General features: G+C 32.1%; 1 protein-coding gene across 1 annotated transcript in view; it reads right to left on the reverse strand.

The window, feature by feature from the left end:
- Positions 1-8,197: 8,197 nt before the first annotated feature.
- LOC110037328 (protein phosphatase inhibitor 2) overlaps positions 8,198-20,312 on the reverse strand; it is a 34,122-nt gene continuing 22,007 nt past the window's right edge. The window contains exons 3-5 of the mRNA XM_020741951.1: positions 10,248-10,360; positions 9,761-9,928; positions 8,198-8,710 (exon numbers count right to left, since the gene is read on the reverse strand). Of these exons, the coding sequence (XP_020597610.1) occupies positions 8,523-8,710; positions 9,761-9,928; positions 10,248-10,360 (469 nt within the window). The 3' untranslated portion in view covers positions 8,198-8,522. The remainder of the gene's footprint in view (positions 8,711-9,760; positions 9,929-10,247; positions 10,361-20,312) is intronic.

The raw sequence follows: 20,312 nt of genomic DNA on the forward strand, positions 1-20,312 counted from the left end.
TATATATATATATATACATATGTATATATATATATATACATATGTATATATATATATATATATATATATACATATATATATATATAATCAGTATATTTTAGGGCCGGCAAAATTGAAAAATGTAATTTCAAAGTAACAATGTTTCGGGTGGTCTATGCAACTATCCCTTAAAAAAATAATAGTTGAGCATATGTATGTGAGCATCGTTGTTTTTTGTTACTTTTTCCCAAGAAGTAATGGGGTTTCTTGAAGGTGCAACATGGTTCAATAGTGGTTCTTATAAATAACTGAAAACAATGAATTTGTATGAAGTAATAATATCTGTAGAATTTAGTTCATAAAAAGTATGCTAACCTTGATCTCGAGGAGATCTAACATTCCAAAAGAAAAAAAGTGCTAGGAGGGAGGGCCCACCGATAGAAGAACGTGGGCTCACTTATCTGACTGAGTATAGTCTTTCAAACGAAAGCTAGCAAGGATAAAGCCGGTTGAGCCACAAGAATGAAAAAAAAAAAATGACTGAATGCTCTCAGTTTGAACCATTCTATCATAAACAAAATAACAAGGAATCCAACCCAACCACCACTAAGAAGTTGACTCGATGGAAGACCTATCCCTTTAACATCTCCAATCATATTGAGGATATCTGGAAGCTCCCCTATCAATTATCAAGAGTCATCGCCCAGACAAAATCAGTCAAGCGAGCTCGTCCTGCCAACCCAAAGCCATCCAAGTTTGGTCGACCAAAAATGCTAACGAATCCAGTTTTGCCAAACTTATGCCAAACGAGCACAACCGATCAAGTTAGAGAAGCCGAGCGATAGACTTATACATGTAAAATATCAAGAATACTTTGTATAACCTCTTTTAAGGCAGAGGCAAAAATATAAAATCATCATATTGCATCAATTCCCTTAAAAATAACAAGATTATATTATGAATAAAAGGGTGGATGAACATGATAGACACTATGTTTTAATGTTTATTATTGTTCACTCCTCTTTTTGTCTCTTCCGCTTTCTCTTAATTTACACTCCATTCCATGAGAGTGATTCAAGGACAAATCATGTTTCAACATTCAAAAAGATGCAGTGAGTGTAGATCTCACAGCCAAAAGAGAAGCAGCCCACGGAGAAGAAACCCACAACAAAGACATCAACAAGATTGAGTACACCAGAGAGTTTGTAAATCAGCATATCTAGGATTTAAAGGAGCAAATAATGGATGTCATCCAAGATGCACTAGGTCGGGGAAGATAGTAACACTCTTGAAAGGAAGAACTGGTGCCCGACAACTGAAGGTCTCCCAAGCCCTTAAAGAGAAGATAATTCATATTACTTTGATAACGATGGGTTGGCACCAACCATTTTACACATATTTGGGTACACTGATGCACCTCAACAGCCTGAGACTATGTTTTCTTGACTAATCTTTGAGGATGAGTCCTCTGAGAGGTTCAAATTTTGGGCACCGGAGTCTTACAAGGGCTGAACCGATCCGACTGATCACATAACCTTGTTTAACTCAACTATTTTTTTATGAGGATTATTGCATGCCAGAATGTTGTTTCTTTTTTACCACGTTGATGGAGATAGCCTCAGTTGGTTCAATGCATTACCGTTGGGAGTGATCACATGATTTACTAACTTCAAGCAAATACTTGTAGTTCAGTTTGCCAGTACCTAGAAATCTCGGTCAAACTCGCAAACCCTCTTGCGAATCTTACAAGGATATAATGAGAGCCTTCACCTGTTCGTCACACGCCTCTAAAAGAAGATGTTGGAAGTACGAGACTCAGTGCTTGCAATGGCTCGTGCCACCCTAGATTAAGGGTTGAAGGAAGGACACTTCCACTATGCATTAAGTCTGTGGAAACTGATGAGGTTGGTCGAGCTGTTAGAGCTGGCTAACAACCATATATCAGTCGGGGAGTACAACTTAAATCTCATTTCCTACATAGCAAATTCATCCATCCGTCACCCGTAGAAGAGACTCCCCCTAAGGTGAAGGGTAGAGACTGAGCCATGCTTTTCACCCGTCCTCATTACGAAGACACTCGAACACCCGACGATCATAGGGCAACTGACAGAACATAAGACCAATAGAGTCAGACTCAGTTTCCTAACTAGTGCCTGGCTCAGTATGATGAGTGCCCACTATCTAATAATAAGCTCTCAAATAAATCTTGTTGAGTCATACAACCCTTGTATTTTATTTTCAAGTTCTTAAAAATAGTTAAGTTAAATCTTTTTAAATTTTACATACTATCTCAGGTCCGACAAACACTTGAGCAACATAGGAAGTTCACACAAGAGATCTTCAAATTTTGATCAACACTCAGAGAACTCGAACCAATTCTTTGGCAGTAGCTCTGTTCAAATGATAAAACTGAGAGTGAAGAGTAACTTTCGATCCATAAAAACTTTTTAATAACTAAAAATGACGAGAAACATCTGATCGATAAAAATTTTCTAAATCACCTCCAAAGAAGAATAACTTTTTTATCGATAAAACACGCAAGAACCAACCTAAAGCGCCCATGCATCATAAGAACCCATGTTTTCTAGCTTGAAGTGAGGCAAGCTCTGGTTGTGATTCCTTATTCATTAGCAACAAGATCCAGGAATGGTAGCAAGTTTTGACGGTTACCCCCACGAGGACCGCTATAAGATCCACTTAATATGTCTTGCATAAGGTGTGGCTTATCCAAGACGATGACTTAACGAAGCACTCAAGACATGGCCAGTATAAGGTTTGAGCTGAGTGGTTAACTCACCAAACTATCCAAAAATATTTTTAAGGATTACAGACCCATCTCATCATAACCAAGCATTTTATCATAAGAAAGTAGAATATGTTGTAAAGGTAAAATGAAGAGAATGAAGTTGAAAACAAGTTGAAATTTCATTTCCACTCATGATTGAAAAATTTGCAAAATTTTCTAATATTTCTTTTCAAGACTTCAATAAAAAAATGATGAAATTTTTTAAATTTATAGATGAAGCCGAAGGCAAGTCAGATGTTTAAAGACCCTTCCTGATCTCTCAACACAACCGTTTTTCTTTTGTTAATAATGATTTTTTCTTCCTTTCATATTTTGTGTGGTATTGCTCCTTTGGTCCCGCGAAAGCAACACAAAATAGATCTTTGTTGGGTACATCGATCAATAGATTTGGAATGTTCTCAATTGCATCACTAAAAAATTGATCAATTCAAACAAGAAGAGATGCAAAACAAATATGAAATGCAAAGAGTCTCATCACACGTTATTTATAGGGATAAGCATGCATAAATCAAGCTAAATTAATTATTGAGTTGTTGAATAAAAATAAATGTGAAGTGTTTTTTGCATTAAATTTTATTACTCTTATCGCAGTGTCAGCTTCAAAGAGTAAGAGAATCGAGCAAATAAGATATGTACAAAAAAAAATGTGTTAGCACTGATCCTGATGAGATCTAATAGTCCATAAGATAAAAGTACAATAAGGGCTGGTATACCGATAGAAGAATGTGAGGCCCACATTTTTAATCAAGTGCAATCATTCAAGCCAAAGCTATAAAGGTCAGAGCCGATAGAGCCACAAGGAGGGAAAAAATAAAAATGAATGATCCAAGTTCAAAGCATTTGATCAAAAATGAGATAACAAGATATTAGAGCCAACCACCACTAAAAAGCCGACCTGAGGGAAGACCTAATCACTCAACATTTCCAATTATACTGGAGATGGCCAAAAGCTCCCTGTTGGTTTTATTTTATGTTTATATGGGGACCGAACATATTTTGAATTTTTAATTATTTAAATCAATGAACACACTATTAAAAGTAATATATTATTTTGAAAGAAAAAACATATCATTTTATGACGGGTTTAATTATTCAAATAAAGAAATTTAGGATATTTGTAAGGTCTATAATTAAACCATCAAATCTTTTCCAAATCTAATCCAAAGACAAGTTGGTGTTTAGATTAATCTAGGGTTTTCTATTTCGACAAAAACTCTTAGTTAATTACATCTTAAGAAAACTCTTGATTAAGGATGTGATTTTGTCTCAAAGAATTTCTAATTTTAGTTTCCATGATTGATTGTTGGAATATCAAATGGGAAAGTTCAAAAGTGGAACTTTTATTTAAAAACCCCAAAGAAAAAAATTAGGAGGCATAAAAATATTTAAAAAAATTCAGTGAAATCTCAACTATCCTATTGTTTGGCTTTAGTGATTTTAAATGTGATTAATTTGGTATTTCATTTGACATTTTATTAGAAATTTAAGACTTATATCACACAGAATATGATCGGAAGAAGTGATGATTTATGTCGTAACTTGACAAACAACCTCAAAATCCTAACACTAAAGTGAGGTTTTTTGAAAGAAGTAAAACCTCATAAACCTAGTCTGGAGGAAGAGAAACCACAACAAAAAAATAAATTGAATAGACTTACAACCCTATCTGGAAAGTGCAACCAACTAAACCACCTAATCACAATAAAATCATGCAAGTTCATTCTCATTGAATCTAAGATAAGATGGGTTTTTTTTTTATTAGAAGAAACCTGTTTTGCAACTTGATTATAAAAATCAAGATGTCTAAGTATGAATGATATTTGCATTGTCCTAAAACAAATAAGAATATAATTTTTCAAATTTAGATTTTAAATTTGAAAGCTCACCAAACTCAAGTACTTATTATTTTTTGTTAATTCTTAGTGACGAGTGAGTCACACAAGCTGCGTATAAGTATTCAAGTTTTTGATGATGAATGCTCACAAAATTTGTTCATAAGACCAATTAATATGCAGATGCAGGCTCACTCTATATGGTGGTGACCCTAGAAGAACAAATCCTTTCCGTGCAATGAGCGAAAATCTGAAGACAAGGAATAGAAGCTATATGGATTACATATGCCTAAAATGATTTTTTCATGGTTATTTCTGAATTGAAAAGAGGTTTCTACTCAATTTAATAAGATGTGAAAGCAATGATTTCCTTATTTTTGGTTTTCTTTACAAATTTTATTAATTTTTAAAAAATATATTATAATTATTTAGTTTGGATAAATAAATTTCATTCTTAATAAACCTAACAAAAATCTAGGAAAAAACACAAAACAATTATCTGAAATTTAGGCAGACCTATTTCAAAAGTATTCTGTTAAAATTTCATGAAGCTTTGAATTTTTATTGATTTATAACACCTATTTGATTTCCTAGGATGTTTTTTATTTCATAATTCATAATAAAGCCAAATGACCACCAAAACCCTTGAAATTTTACAGAGATGCTTAGAATCATATTCTAGACAACCTCTAAAATTTTCAAGTAATTTTATGTTCTTTTGGAACTTTTATGAATTATATTTTTTATTAAATGAGTTATTTATTTGAAAAATAAAATAAAGTATATTTAATGAAAAATATTTTTGAATATCTTGATTTCTTCCTGTTTACTTGATTTATTGGTAAGGATATCATTCAATTTAGATTTTTTTTAAAAGTTATGGGGATTTATGTTAATAAGGGTATATTTGTAAAATTATTATTTTTGACTTAGACTACTTCATTTGAAATAAAAAAAAAAATTATTACATTTTATTCTCTATTAATAACTTATTTGAATCAGTGATTTGAATTTTCTAATTTTAATGATTCCATCTATTAAGCTAAACAATAAACAACAAATATTTGTATTTTATTTAAAAATTGTCACTAATATGCCAAAATTTATTTTTAAATACTTGAACTTTATTTTTCAATTCCTTTTTTGTCATTTTATTAATGTTTTTAATAAGATTTAAAAATTTTTAAGTTTTTAAAACATCTAAATTAACTTCAAGGGTAGATTTGTAATTTCTTCAATTTCAATTAATTTTTTTGTCAATTAATTTGGCTTGTGGATTTTATGAAATTCTCCTGAAATGTTTTAAATAGTGGATTAATGGTTTGCACCTTGATTTGCATTAATTTGGGACTTCAATAAAATGCAACTTTTCATGTTTTAAGTAATTACAAATTTACCCTTCTATGCAATTTTGATGTTCAAATTCAAATTTATTTCAACATTTTATTTCACATGTTCCATAAATCATATCATCCAAATTTCAAATTGTCATTCTCTGTTTTATAAGGGTTTGAAAATAAAAAAGTTTGAAGTAAATGGTTTATTGAATTCTAGGAGATGCCACCACTATTTCATTGTAGAGGTTAGTTGTTTTTATTGTTTTCTTTAATTTCAAAGTGATTTTTTGTATTTTTATGAATTTTATCTTTTTATTTTATTTAATTTTCAATTTAATTATAAATTTCAAAAGAAATTGCAATTTCTTATTAATTTGTTAGTTTGTGACCTTGGAAAAATTATGGGATCACACTATAGTCAGTGACTACAAGTGTGTCGAATTTCATTTAATTTTAATTTAATTTGGGTTTTTAACGACTTATTAATGATTTAATGGTTTTTCTAATTAATAAATTATTATTGATAATTTTATTATTATTATTATTTTATTTTATTCCTCGCGTTTTACTAATTCTAAGGCATTTTTCTTTTTACTTTTATATTTTTATTTTTTCCTTTAATTTTGAAATCTCTATTTAAATTTTCTTAATTTAATAAATAGAATTTATTTTCTTATAACCATGTGTAGAGTCAGCCTCCACGTCAGCTTCGCATTTCCATGTGTCATTTTTTTATTTGAGCTCCAATGATTTGAGAATGCATTGCATGATAAAATTATTTAATTGCCTAAGCTACACAAGAAAAAAATATTAAATTTTATTATATGTATATATATATATAGTTAGATAAAGTTAGATAAATTACAAATTCCAAAGGGGTCAATTATCCACCTAGGTTTAGGGAAAAATATTACATCAGGACTCTTAACGTAGAACTATGTTTGGAGTCCACTGATATGCGGACACATGACTTCAAGGAAACGTGCGCACTTTCCTGTGATCCGACTCGATAACTAAGAAGAATATTCCTCCTGTGTTATTATTCGTTATTCAGATGTTATTGTGGTGATATTGATGTGTTATTGTGTTATTATAACACCAGTAATATTTCCAGAACATAATAACACATGAATATCACCACAATAACACCTGAATAATGCAGAATAATACTAACGGAATATTCTCCTGCGTTAAAATGATTTTTTTAATTTATCTGTCACCTCCACGTCGCGTCATTTCATTGGACTCTAAACGTAGCTCTGCGTTAGGAGTCCTGATGTAATATTTTTTCTAGGTTTAGACATAATCTTATTTCACTATTAGCCACCATATTTGTAAATCTTTAGAAAAGAGATTTCAACTTGCTCTACAATATTGCGAAAAAAAAGATTGAGCTTAGGTTAGGTAGAAACATAAAATTGCAAATTTGGCTCTCAAAATTTCTCGGATCATACATTCCCCCAACTCCATTTGGAATATATATATCTCTGTGTGTTCTTTTCTGGTTTTATTTTATAATTAAAAAAATAATTAGAATGATTTTTGGATCATAATTTTTTAGATTTTGATCAAATTGGTAGAACCAAATTTTATTGTCCCAACCAAGGAAATAATGATCAATTATAGAAAATAAATATAACAAGACCCCATTTTTCATAAGAAAATTAAAGAAGTAATTCTCCCAATATTTAACAAATATGAAGAATGCTTACCCTTTTATAAAATATTAAGCATCTAACATTATTTACATATCACACAATTCCTAGATATTTAGGAAAGTTTCACATCAAAAGTACCCCTACTAATAACTTTTAAAAATGAAATATAACTTTCCATGTAAATATGTTAGATATATGTATGTGTAACACTATGGGTATGTACTGGACTCTGAAATAGTTAATTCGCCGCTCTGCTCATGAGAACGTAGGCATTTTTACCGAACCACGTAACTCTGTGTGTTCTTTTCTGGTGTGAATTTTCCTCATTCTATTTTTTTCGCTTCGTCGATCATTATATTTCATATATACCACAACAAATACAATAAAAAATTTAAGTGTCAGGCGTATATGTACATCAGAATTAAGTGGTATGCTAGTAAATCATCCAAAAAAATTGTTATCTTCCCAAAGAAATTGTCTTGGGCCTCATTTAATAGCTAGCAAATAGATAAATATAACTTGAAAAATAATGAATGTAAAAATTAAAATTAATTTTCTAAAAATGAAAAATAAATAAAATCTTCACATTTAAAAATATTCAAAAAATATGGATAAAATAAAAATAAATACAAGCCCAAAAAATTCATTATTCTGCAAATTATTGTATATTTTAATTTCAAACAACCAAACGGTCCCTTAGAACACAGCCTGGATGCAGTAGCATCAAAAGGAGAGAAATATTATGCGACCTAAGTCTGAAATGGAAAGAGAAATAAAAGAAGACAGACAGCTTCATTGAAGCTCAGTTAAGCTTCTCACGCATGTAGCTGTTTGTGAGAAGGCATAATAATAGAAACAGGAGAGTTATGAGGAGCTGAAACTTGGTGGTGCTAAGTTGTCACAAGATCAATCATGGTAGAACTCTTCCTTTCCCAGGCTCTGGGGAAGTTTTTTCTTGACACTGCTTTCCTCCACCTTCTTCTTCGTCTTCGATAAGAAGAGAGCCTGATCTCAGAAGCTCCTTGACTTTCCGGAACTCGTCGTAGTGAACACGGCGGTGCTCCTTGAAGCTTAAGTTTCCTCTTTGAGCTTCAGGATCTGACAAAAATAAAATACGCTAGAGATTATCAGAATAGAATAGGGGCTTTCGGTCGGCATCAAAAGAAGTGCATTGCATTATTTTTGCAGAGATTTTAAAAATTTGAGCATTTGGTAGGAAGAGAAACAAATACAATATAAAATTCCAAAGTATTTGAAATTCAATCGCTAGCTTATTTTCAATGTATTCGTAAATCATAAGATTCATTGTTTTGTGTAAAATGACATAGCTACCCGCCTCTGCAGCAACCGGCCACCCATCGCAGCCGCCACCGCTGGTCCCTATATCCACCAGCCACCGCCAACCTTAACGGATTTGTTTTACATTGAATTCATTTTTCTTTAAACCAAACAAGAAAATACAAAGTTTTGTATTTATTTTACACTGAACGAAATGATTCTAAAATATTTTAAATACAATACATTCTTTTAACACTTGCATCTTTTTCAGTAAACCAAAATAGCCCGAGTGTTTTAAAACAATCAGCTTCGGATTCCAATCAATTTACATACCACTCAAAAATTCGAAATTAGCATTTCACTAAAAAATTAGTACATGCATTTGGGAACTGATCCCATCAATGAAGTTGTCAATGTATGACAATAAATTTTTGTTAGCATTTTAACAAAAATAATAGAAAAGTCGACATTCATAAACTTATCAGAAGAGATTTTGAGACCTCAGCAAGACAAAAGATCTAAAGAAAAATAATAGGGTTGCTATGGAAGCAAAAGAAGTCAGCAGTCAAGTGAAATTTACATACATACCACCAAATTCCTATGCATTTACATATCTAACCTAAAATTTTCTTTTTTACATTTATACCTCCTAGATCTTTCATCCCACATAAAAAATTCCACCATTTTAACTTTTAAAAAGTGAAATACACCTTTTCATGCATAGGTAAAGTGGTATGTAGGTAAAAATTGAAGTTTAGATGTTAAATATGTAAATACTTAGGAATTGAGCGTTATGTACATAAATTTTCAAAAAATCAAACAGCCTAATTTAGCAAACCATGAAGACAAAAATAGTAAAAGAATAATGACCTTCATCTTCTTCCATGGCATCACATTCTTCTTCTGATGAAGTCCAGCCTTCATTCCTAGAAATTGTATTACTCGATGAAGCCACATTAGTCAAAGCATTTGCAACATCCTCAGCATCAACAGAACCATCAATACAATCATCAAAAGCACATCTTGGTGATGAAGAACCTATATAAACAACAGAAACTCTACTAAAGTTTTGATTTATTCAAATAGAGAATTCATAATAGAATAAAGTGTCAAAATGGTCGCCTGACTCTTTGTCTGGAGTCATTTTAATACCAGAGTCTATAAAGTCTCAGTCCCCAAATACCTTTGAAGGGGACTAGCATAGTTCTCCTTGAGAATCATTTCAGCCCATATTAAAAAGGTCCGAGGACTAATTTAACACTTTTATAGACTCTAAGCACATATATATTCAGTTGCCTATTTTGGCACTTTACTCGTTACTAAAGAACAGTAGAATGAAAAAATTAAGCAGGAATACCATCTTCATCAATCATGGGGTGGTATGGTGTCTTGGGCTCAGTGATTTTCTGCCTCACAGGTTTATTTGATTCAATCTCATGCAAGTTTGCCTCGTTCCATCTCACACGATTACTGATCAGAAAGAAATATAAATTGTTATGCATGTAAGAATGAGAATAATATTTAACAGAACAGCTAGATCTCAATCATAACTAGATTATAGTAAGCTGCTAAAATAAATCTTCATAATGCATTTTGCAGATTACGAAGAAAAAAAACTCTTAGGGATAGAACACCTAATATTTTGATTATGATATATAAAATATATCAAAATTTGTGACGTGGGAGCCTTTTCTGGTCGTGGCACTGTAGCAGTTACAGTGATGTGGCCTGCTACACAGTGCCACAGCCCAAATTTCCTCCCTTCTTTTTTTCCTTCTCTCTCTCTCTCTTCTTTTTATTTTCTATGATTCTATTGTTTTATTTCCAGCCTATTTTATGACTGTCATTTCTATTTCATTCCCTTTTCATGAAATCCCCTATTATAAATCTTTACCTATTATATTACTTCCTTTTTATTATATTTCCTAATTGAAAGTATTTCTAATATAATTCCCAATCTCTCTTATATATAGGGGATGTTTTTTTGCTTATGAAAGGAGATGGGTATAATTGTAGATTTCCGAGTGTTGCTTTTGAGGCATTCTTCATCTACGGGGTTGTATTCGACTGCAAGAAGATGCTCCGGTTGTAACTCGTCTGAGGTGGTGACCGTATCCAAGAGTTCGGGTGGTGCTCGGGTTGTAGCTCGACCCCGAAGATACATTTTATAATTCCACAACCCTTTTTGGAGTTTGTATTGTGCCTTTATGTTTGTGTTGTTGTTTTTTTGTCATTTACTTCCTGTTTAAATGAGGCCTACTATAATCTTTGAAATTCAACAATAATATTATTATTTTTGTTGTGGTTTTGGCATCCTAGGTTGAGATTGATTTTACTTCAACAAACAAAATGACAGTTTCAACAGTAAATTTAAATAGAGGAATACTTTATAATTTAGATGGACCTTAATAGAAACCCGTTGTTGTTTTCTGTGCGATCTTTGTTGTCCTCTTTGTAACTAGCTTATCAGTCGTCACCATTGGATGCCTTCCAACTCAAATTTCAATTCAAACCACCTTTGCATTTTTCTCTGCCTAAAGCTCATTTAGGTCCTTTAAATTTTCATAATTTTTTTTTCATTTAAATCCTAATACTTATCAATAACTGAAGTGAGAAAAACCAGCCTTAAATTATTTTGAACCAAGGAGAGTTAAACAATAAGTTAATATGCTCATAGACAGCGAACTAGTATAAACTGATTTGATTGAGTGATCCTGCTTAACAAACCAGTTTTAAGTAGCAAACATATTCCCTCAACTTCTTCTATAGTGGCCCACCAATACGTACCAAGGCAACCCCACTTGTCTACTTTGTCATTTCATTTAAAGAATAAATTTCAAAATAGTCCTACTATTTGTATGTGACAAAATTAGTCCCAAAATTGTGCGGTGCTTCAATTTAGTCCCCCGAGTATTAAAAATTGATCTCACTTAGTCTCTCATTAGAAATTATGATGTAAAAAATGTCTCAATGTCGTTCATCAGCTATACAAAATTGATGTCGATTCAGTCTCTAAATGATCAAATGGCATCAATTTTTAAAAGTTGGGGCACCAAATTGTAGCACTACAAACTTTTGGATTTGGCCACATCCGAATAGTTGGGGGACTATTTTGTAATTTAACCCTTTTGTTTAAAGACAATATTACCTCAGATCATTTAAGCACTACAAGGAAGAATTGGGTTGAATCCAGCATAATGAGGTTGTAATGGTAATACAAAGAAAAAGGAAGAGGTGGTTGTAAGTGTAACACAAGGCGTGCTTTCCTCCTCATCCTTCTTGATGAGAGCAGTGCTGATTCTATTTCAAATAGAACAATAAAACATATGATTACTAAACAATGCCTTAGTCTCATCTAACTGTTTCTTTTCATTTATTTGAAAAAAAATAATCCATCAAACAAAACCATAAAGAGTTCAATGCACTATATAAGGAAATCAATCATTACTATTAATGGAATATATGAAATTAGGTGTGTTCAGCAAAATGATCATTCTTTCTTAAACCCTTTATTTACTTTATTTTTAACATGTGCGCATCTAGAGCTATGCATTTCCTTCATTTGTCAACCTTTATTTCTTGTTTATAAGGACACTTTTAGAACTTGTACCAAAAGATCTTTCTAATATAATAGATAATTTGTCTTCGACCCACCTATCTTACCCCTCTTTAAATCTCCTTTATACTCTTCTCCTCCTAAAGAAAAAAAATAGTCCACAAGCATCATGAATCCTTTCCTGCTCTCCTACAGAAATTGAAGCCAAAACTCCAACTCGAACAGAAGAGGATAGCCCAATCCACTCTTAAATCATGTATCCTCTCTGCATATCGTTCCACTGCAATCCTGTCCTTTTTATTAAAAAAAAAGTCCCAATTGATGCCTTAATTCTCAACCCCGAACATAGATCTAAATCCTAATTACTAAATGAGAGAGTACCGGCATAGCATCAAGGTAGCATGAATAAGAGTTATGAAAGAAAAAAGACAAAATTGATTTAACACCACCATATGGCCATGAAGATTCCTAAGGCCAGCCCCAAATATGGCAGCGAAGATTTAAAATCCTAACCAGATTAAACCAAAAATATAGCTTAAAAAAGTGGCCCCAGAAAGAAACCAGATGTTAATCTAACCAGAACCAGCACAAATCATGATGGTTGATCAGAACATACCCATGTACCACCTATTTTCTTCTTTGGAATTTCTTGCAAAGAAGGATGCTTCTAATTTAAGATATATCCTCTCCCTAAACAATTTCATAATGCCAAGGATCCATTGTGGACTAACGAGAACGCATCCTTGACTTGATAGTTTATAATTCATGACATATCATCTAGCAAGCACATTAGCATGTCAAAGCACCATATCAAGTTTGAGCATTTATTGCATACTGCTCTTGCTTATCTAATGTTGAGAAAGCTTGTCGTCACTGAAAACCATTCAAATATCACTGTATGTCTTTTTAATTTAGAAATAATATAAGATTATTTGATTTTGCCACGAGTAAGAGAGATATTTGATAATTCGTCATGGAAAATAAAAAACATAAAATAAACTATAGATCAGCATAAGAGCAAATAATCTGCAACATTAAATGACTACCAATAAAACAAGAGCTGAGATCCTTGAAAATAATTTCAACATGATTATAGCCAGATTTGATGAACTGCATAAAACAAATCCAAACATTAAGGTAGGCATCTCTAAGCTTACTCTTCCTCACCCTTCTGAGGTTTATATGAACCAAGAAAATTTTAAGGTAGGCATCTCTAAGGTTATTCTTTCACACCCTTCTGAGATTTATATGAACCAAGAATTAGAAAACTTCCAATCAAGCACCTAACAAAAAATGGCCCCTTGGATGACCCATGGAAAGACTCTATGGACATAAAAAATGCTACTTGCACACAAAACATGTATATAGATGCATTGGAGGAATGATCCAGGATATACATACCACCAACATCAGTACCAAGATATAAATCAATCAAAGATACTCCTTCATAGTAAACGCGCATAAAAAAAATAATTGCCAACAACAAAAGTTATAGCTAAGGACATCAAAAAGGTTGAGCTAACAGTTAGCTTGGCCTTGTAAAAGCCTCATTGGCCGGCCCTCCTATGCGTATGAGATTTAAAAAGGCACCTGAATAGGCTTAAGGCTACCCCATACACACTTTTACAATTAAAGTCTATAAAAACCAACCAACATTATCACCTTCAATTGCTAATGGCTGCCAACGATGGCAGCATCAATTTACTAAATGGGGTAAGAGAAATAACTTTTCGTACAGAACTTGGATCTCAAGAGCACTCATTTAGCCACAAGCAATTTGCATTCATTCAATTCATCAAGTAATAAGATTCCCATACAATGGAATAGAAAGGATGCCTAAACATTTGACAAAAAACAAAACGAATCTAATCCTATCCAATCCTCACATACATAAAAATTAAACATATTCTTGTCCAAGAGAATAAAAAACTTAATAAAATAATTCAAATGAAAGAAACCAAATGTACTTTGGATATAAATAAACATGGAGCCTAAAAAGGCTTGAAAAGAAGCTTAATTCACTATCAATTATCACCGAGTTTAGCCTAGTTAACGGCCTATATTACGTTAACTTCATTGGGAGCAACAAACTCTCCTCCAAAGAGCTAAGATTGAAGTAGTTATCTGAGAGTTGAAGAAGAGCTAGTTTTTGCAATTCAATCATCCTGGTATCATTTAAGGTAGGCTTGCCTTTCAACCTAACTAAAAAACTACCTTCATATTTAAAAAAAAAGGGGATACCTTCAACATTTAAGTAGGCATGCGAAATTGGAATGATGAGATATATGGAAGAAATTGCAAAATTAATAGAGAAGAATCATCAAACAATTCTTGAGGTTCCGAGATTCCTAAATAAAAAAAAATATCATTAAAGTTTATATCTTATATTTGGTTTGCATGAAATATTCCGAACATATACGAATCAAGACGAAGTCACATTCTTGAATACTTCACTTAATATTTACAATATACAATTATTTCTATAATACAATTCAATCTTGGGAGATGAACATAATCCTGAGATATTCCACTCCACAATAAAAGATATCATTTAAGGCTCCTTTTAAATTATAGAGAAAGGTTCTCAATCAGTTATTGGTTCATTAATTAATTTGGAGAGCTTTTATCAAGATGTGATAAACTTTAGGAAGACAAACAAATGACCATCAAATTTACCAATGATCTTCATCCTAACATAAGATTAGCAGTACCTCTATAATATTGAGAATGCTTACTACAAGTTTTTTAAGTAAGAAAAACATTTGTTTTCCATCATACACTTTTTCATCACAGAATAGTTATAGCACATCGTTAACCGATTTCACTAAGTCAGAAACACCATATTTCAACTTAGGTCAACTCCAACATGATTGAATGGCCTAGGCTTTGTTTCCAGCTCTAAAAGCGCAAAACAGTGAGAGATTGTGCCAGGTAAACCAGTTAACACTTCAAAGATAACTGGTTCAAGTGTCAACATAAGGGGCATACCAACAATGCCCTTCGATTAATCATTTGATGGATCAAGAAAATTTTAATTGTAATAAGCTAAAAGAATAGAAGTATGGGGACATGATAAATGATGAACCATTACATGATGAGGAAGCCTAAGTTCTCGATAACATTCCTTGCATGTTGTGAGATGCATATTCACACCCCAATCACTTCTGTTGAATGAAAATATATCAATACCTTCCTAATGTGCAACTTCCAATGATAAAAGACGTAAATAAGACATCGATGATGTGAGTTCTATGAATATTATAAGAAAGCCTTTTTTCTTAGAATTGATTTCAAAGCGAAACACCTCCTCTCTTTTCCACATAGCACAGATGAAACATGCATCCGTACCTGTAAATTAACATTTTTTGCACATATCCAAATGGAAGTTATAATGTCAAGTTCTGTTCCAGTGGATGTTGTACATATCCTCCCAGAGCATCTTTGGCTTCATGGCACATAAAACGAATGACATCCATTATGAGCAAAAAAAATAATTATGTTTTAAAGTTCCCTCTATTCATTTGTTTTCTGTGTCGATCACTGAGACTTAATTGAAGACTACTCATACTCTAAGGTTATTTCCACATAAAGGCACTTCTGAACCTCCAATTTTTCCTACACTTGTTTCTTCAAATACAGTTTCTATATCGCCTCAAGCAACCCAAAATCTTTTTCAAACACCAACTCTTGCATCATATTATATCGAGTAAATTCTTGTTGAAGATTTCAAAATAGGCTGTTCAGACAAGCAACACTACTTTGTCAGTTTGTTTATTTAGGTCATCATCCTCTATAAGACCCCCTTGGGTGTCTTATGATGAGCTACAATGCCCATCTCGCAACCTACACAAAGAGCGCTTCCAAAAGGAGAGAGTTATTCATACCATGGCAATTGATGGTGCATATCAAAGAACTCCTAAGCCGACTGTTTATTGAAATAACAAAATGTTAATATACTTTTATTTAAGATCTTTCTTTCTAGCATATTATACTTTATGCTTATCATTTGCTTCAACTTAAATATTTGATGTTTCCCTGACACAAGTTTTTCCAAGCTTTTCGTTTGTTTTTCTTTTGTTTATCAGGAACATTTTGATTCTTGCAATTATGGCACTGTCCTATATAAAGGATCTTTTAAGTTATAGTGCTTGGTTGATACTGATTATGAATGTATTTCTAATGTAATTTCCTATCACACTCCCCTCACAAGTATTAGTCCTGCCTCCCTTCTTAGGTTCGGCGTCCATCCACCTTTCACTCTCATAGCAAACCTCTCTTTACCCAAATGAAATCTACGTTCCACTCTTCGCCTCCTTGTTTATAAAATAAATAAGAACTTTCTAATATCGAAGTATTACCCACTACATGTTTAAGATCATTGACAAAATACAAGTTTTTTGTGATTCTTTTTAAACCATGATTAAAACATAAATTTAAAGCAACTGATATTTAGAAAGTTGGTAGATTCAAAATATGTCAAGCCTTAGATCACTGAATATAAATGAAAAATCTTGATGCATTTCAAAAAAAATTTCTTGAATTCATTTAGAGTTAAATATAATTTTAAATTGAATTAAAAAAAAAAAATCTAATCCAAGGTGGCACTTATGGCCTCATATCGCAAATGCCCCCCATATTATTTGAAGTTCAAATCAAACCCTAGGTATGGTCAACAGAGTGGGGATAAAAAAAGTACTAGGGTACAAATGAGGGAGAAAGTGAATGAGAGAGAGAGAGAGAGAGAGAGAGAGCAAGAAGAAAGAAAAAAAGGAAATGAAAAGGGGAAAGACTGGGTGAGAGTTAGAGCCTATAAGAAAGAGAATGAAAGGGACAAAGATAACTGATAAATATAGAGAGTTGAAAACACGAAGGTCAGCGAGTGGTGCATTAAAACCCATATAAGGTAGCTGATGAGAGTTCCCCATCTCCTTACCTCCTTTGTTTGCCCCTTCCCTCTATATTTATGTGCTTTCTATCCATCCTTCTTGACCAAGAGACAATAAAAGATAAGCAAGAAAGAGAGTGAGGGCAATGAACACGTCAGACTTCGGGTCACTATCAAAGAAAGGTCTCAATTAGATTTTCCATCACATTCTGGTGCATGAAACCATGGTACACCTAAAACCTTTAAACAAATAACTATTAAGAATCATTATGTTAGATAATCCAAGGATCAATTAATGTTATGCAAAAAAAATACTTTAGGGATTACTCAAAATATATGGAGGAGGATAGTTAAGGATTGGATTTGTGTTATGATAGTAAATGGATATTTTTCTTAAATTGACCTCACCTAAAACTAAAGCCCCATATTTGGTTAAGTGCATAGAATTGCAAAGATACCTTAGCGTAATTGACATGCTTATTGTTGTTATTATTATTTAGTTATGTTTTTGTTCTCGTTAGATGGCTAAATTTCTTGCTGCTACGCAATACAACCTAATCAGGAATGGATTCATACTTAGAGCAAAAGTAAGACAAAAAATTTTAAATTTACCTAGTAAGAATTGTTCTTATATGGTGGACAATAAAATCAAATTAAATAATGGGCATGGGTGTTAGAAATGGGTTAATGAGAACTCTTGAGTTAAGAAAATGATTAGAACACCAATAAAATAAGAAAGTTCAATAAATATCCTTATACCGAATATGGCTTTCAAGATATTTATTGCATACCGTATAATAAATGTCATAGTAGGCCTAAATTATAGAGTTTAAGGTTTCCATTGCAAAAGAGCTAAGGTTGAGTTTGAATGGTAAAATAACTCTTGAACTATTTGATATGCATATTTTCAAATTTAATGATATGGGCCAGTTTCTTTGCATGTTTTCTATATCAAATTCAAGAAATATTATCCTTATTTACCAAGATTTGATTCTAAATATCATGTTGACAGTTTCATTTTTATATCCATATAAAATTTTTCATATTGTTTCTCTTTCCATGAAATAGAGTATACAGCATTGTGAATGTTGTAAACTTTTGGATTCAAGTTTTTAGTATTTGTAAAAGGCATCCTGGTGATATGATTCAAATCATATTTAAAGTGCATAGAGGGAGTGAGAGTTGCATGACTATATGAGTGTAGCTAGCATGATATTCTTATATTTTACTCATGAGCATGGGTCTCTAAGAAGAATTTAATCTTATGTATGTATAAAAGATAACTAATAAAATATTCTTTTCACTAATAGAACATTGTCAAAATTCACCTAATCATTATGGATAAATATTTACACTGCACTTAGGATACATTTTTGTCATTGAGTCACATCATTATTAGATGCTTGTAATTAAAGTGTTTTCTATTGATGACATTATGCATATTATTCAAAGACTTCAGATATATTTCTCATGCATATTGATTTAACCTTCTAAGTTAATTATATTGTTATATTTTAACACTCACCTTATGAAATGCTATTTATTTAAAGATCGGATTTTTAGGAAGAACCATTAAAGTCTTTATGATTGAATCACCTCAATGATGGTAAAGGAAGCATTGGATAGTTATTCAAGCTATATAGTGAGTTTGAATCCTTCTCCAAATGAATGGTTGGATTTGATTTAAGCTAGCAATATTTTTATAGTTTAGCACTTTTGAGAATGACATTTGAAAAAATTTAGATTTATGTTAAGTTTGGATATGTGACATTATTCGATTTGGTAGCTTTAATGTGTGTAAATGATAACTTTGTATTAAAATTTATGTACCACTATTTAAATTTTTTTTTTTTGCAGCACTATGTAGCAACGGTTAAAAAATTACTTGTCGGCCAACAATGTTGCGGATTCTTTATTTATGATTTAATTTAATTTAATATATATATATGATTATAACTTTAGAAAATAATATTTTAACTTCGGCAAATAATGTTTCGATTTAATTTATAAATGACTATAATTTTGGAAAAAAATAATAATATTTTAATTTAGAAAAGTGAGACTGAATGGACCTCACATATTCGACGGTCCAAATGGTTGAGCATGATACCACACTTAATGTGCTATCCTGAAGGATAAACATATCATTTGTTGGTAGACTTAACCACCTAAACTAAAGAATTTATCACGTATGTTTGGTCTGTCAAACTTTTTTTTTATAAATCGACAAGTTCTCTTATTTAATACGGAAGATTAAATAGGATTTATATTAAGCTGGGTTCTTAAGTTCCCTATAGAGTAATGCCCTATAGTTAATTACATCTTCAATTACCAAAATCACTTAAGAAGAATCTCGATTAAGATCAGTAGTTCTGTCTTCAAGATTTCAAAGTTTAAGTTTCCAATGTTGAATATAAGAAAATCAAAATGAAAGAGCTCATAATAGGAATAATTATTTTTAGGAGCCAAAGGAGTGAAAAGTAGAGGATGTCACAGATCCGAGGGGGAACCCCGACGACTTCCCAACTATCCTACTATTAGGCTTTAATTTTGAAGAGATGATATTTGATGTTTCATTCTGTCAATTTTATTATTTAAGACTTACACTCGCACGATACATGATTATGCAAATGGCCTATGAAGATAGGAGGATTTACGTCATATCGAACGACAACCTCGGAATCCTAAAAAGAATTACAACTTATAATGCACAATAGAGTGGTGCAAAGTCCTAGAACGGAAGTTAGGATTTATGTCGCACTAAGCGGACTACCTCGAAGTCCTATGGGTTTGTTGTTTATTCTATGAAAATTTCAACTGAAGATCGTCTTTGCTTCGTTGTTGTGGTCTCGATCGTCGTCCTCCGTCAGCTCGCTTCCTCGTTCCGCTTCATGAAAAAGATACTCCAAGCTCCTTAACATATCGGTCATAGGCTTAGGGTTTTTGTGTGTATATATATACAGTTGTTAGGTCGATGGCTC

This window comes from Phalaenopsis equestris, unplaced genomic scaffold, assembly GCF_001263595.1.
Source record: "Phalaenopsis equestris unplaced genomic scaffold, ASM126359v1 Scaffold218760, whole genome shotgun sequence".
Lineage (NCBI taxonomy): Eukaryota > Viridiplantae > Streptophyta > Magnoliopsida > Asparagales > Orchidaceae > Phalaenopsis > Phalaenopsis equestris.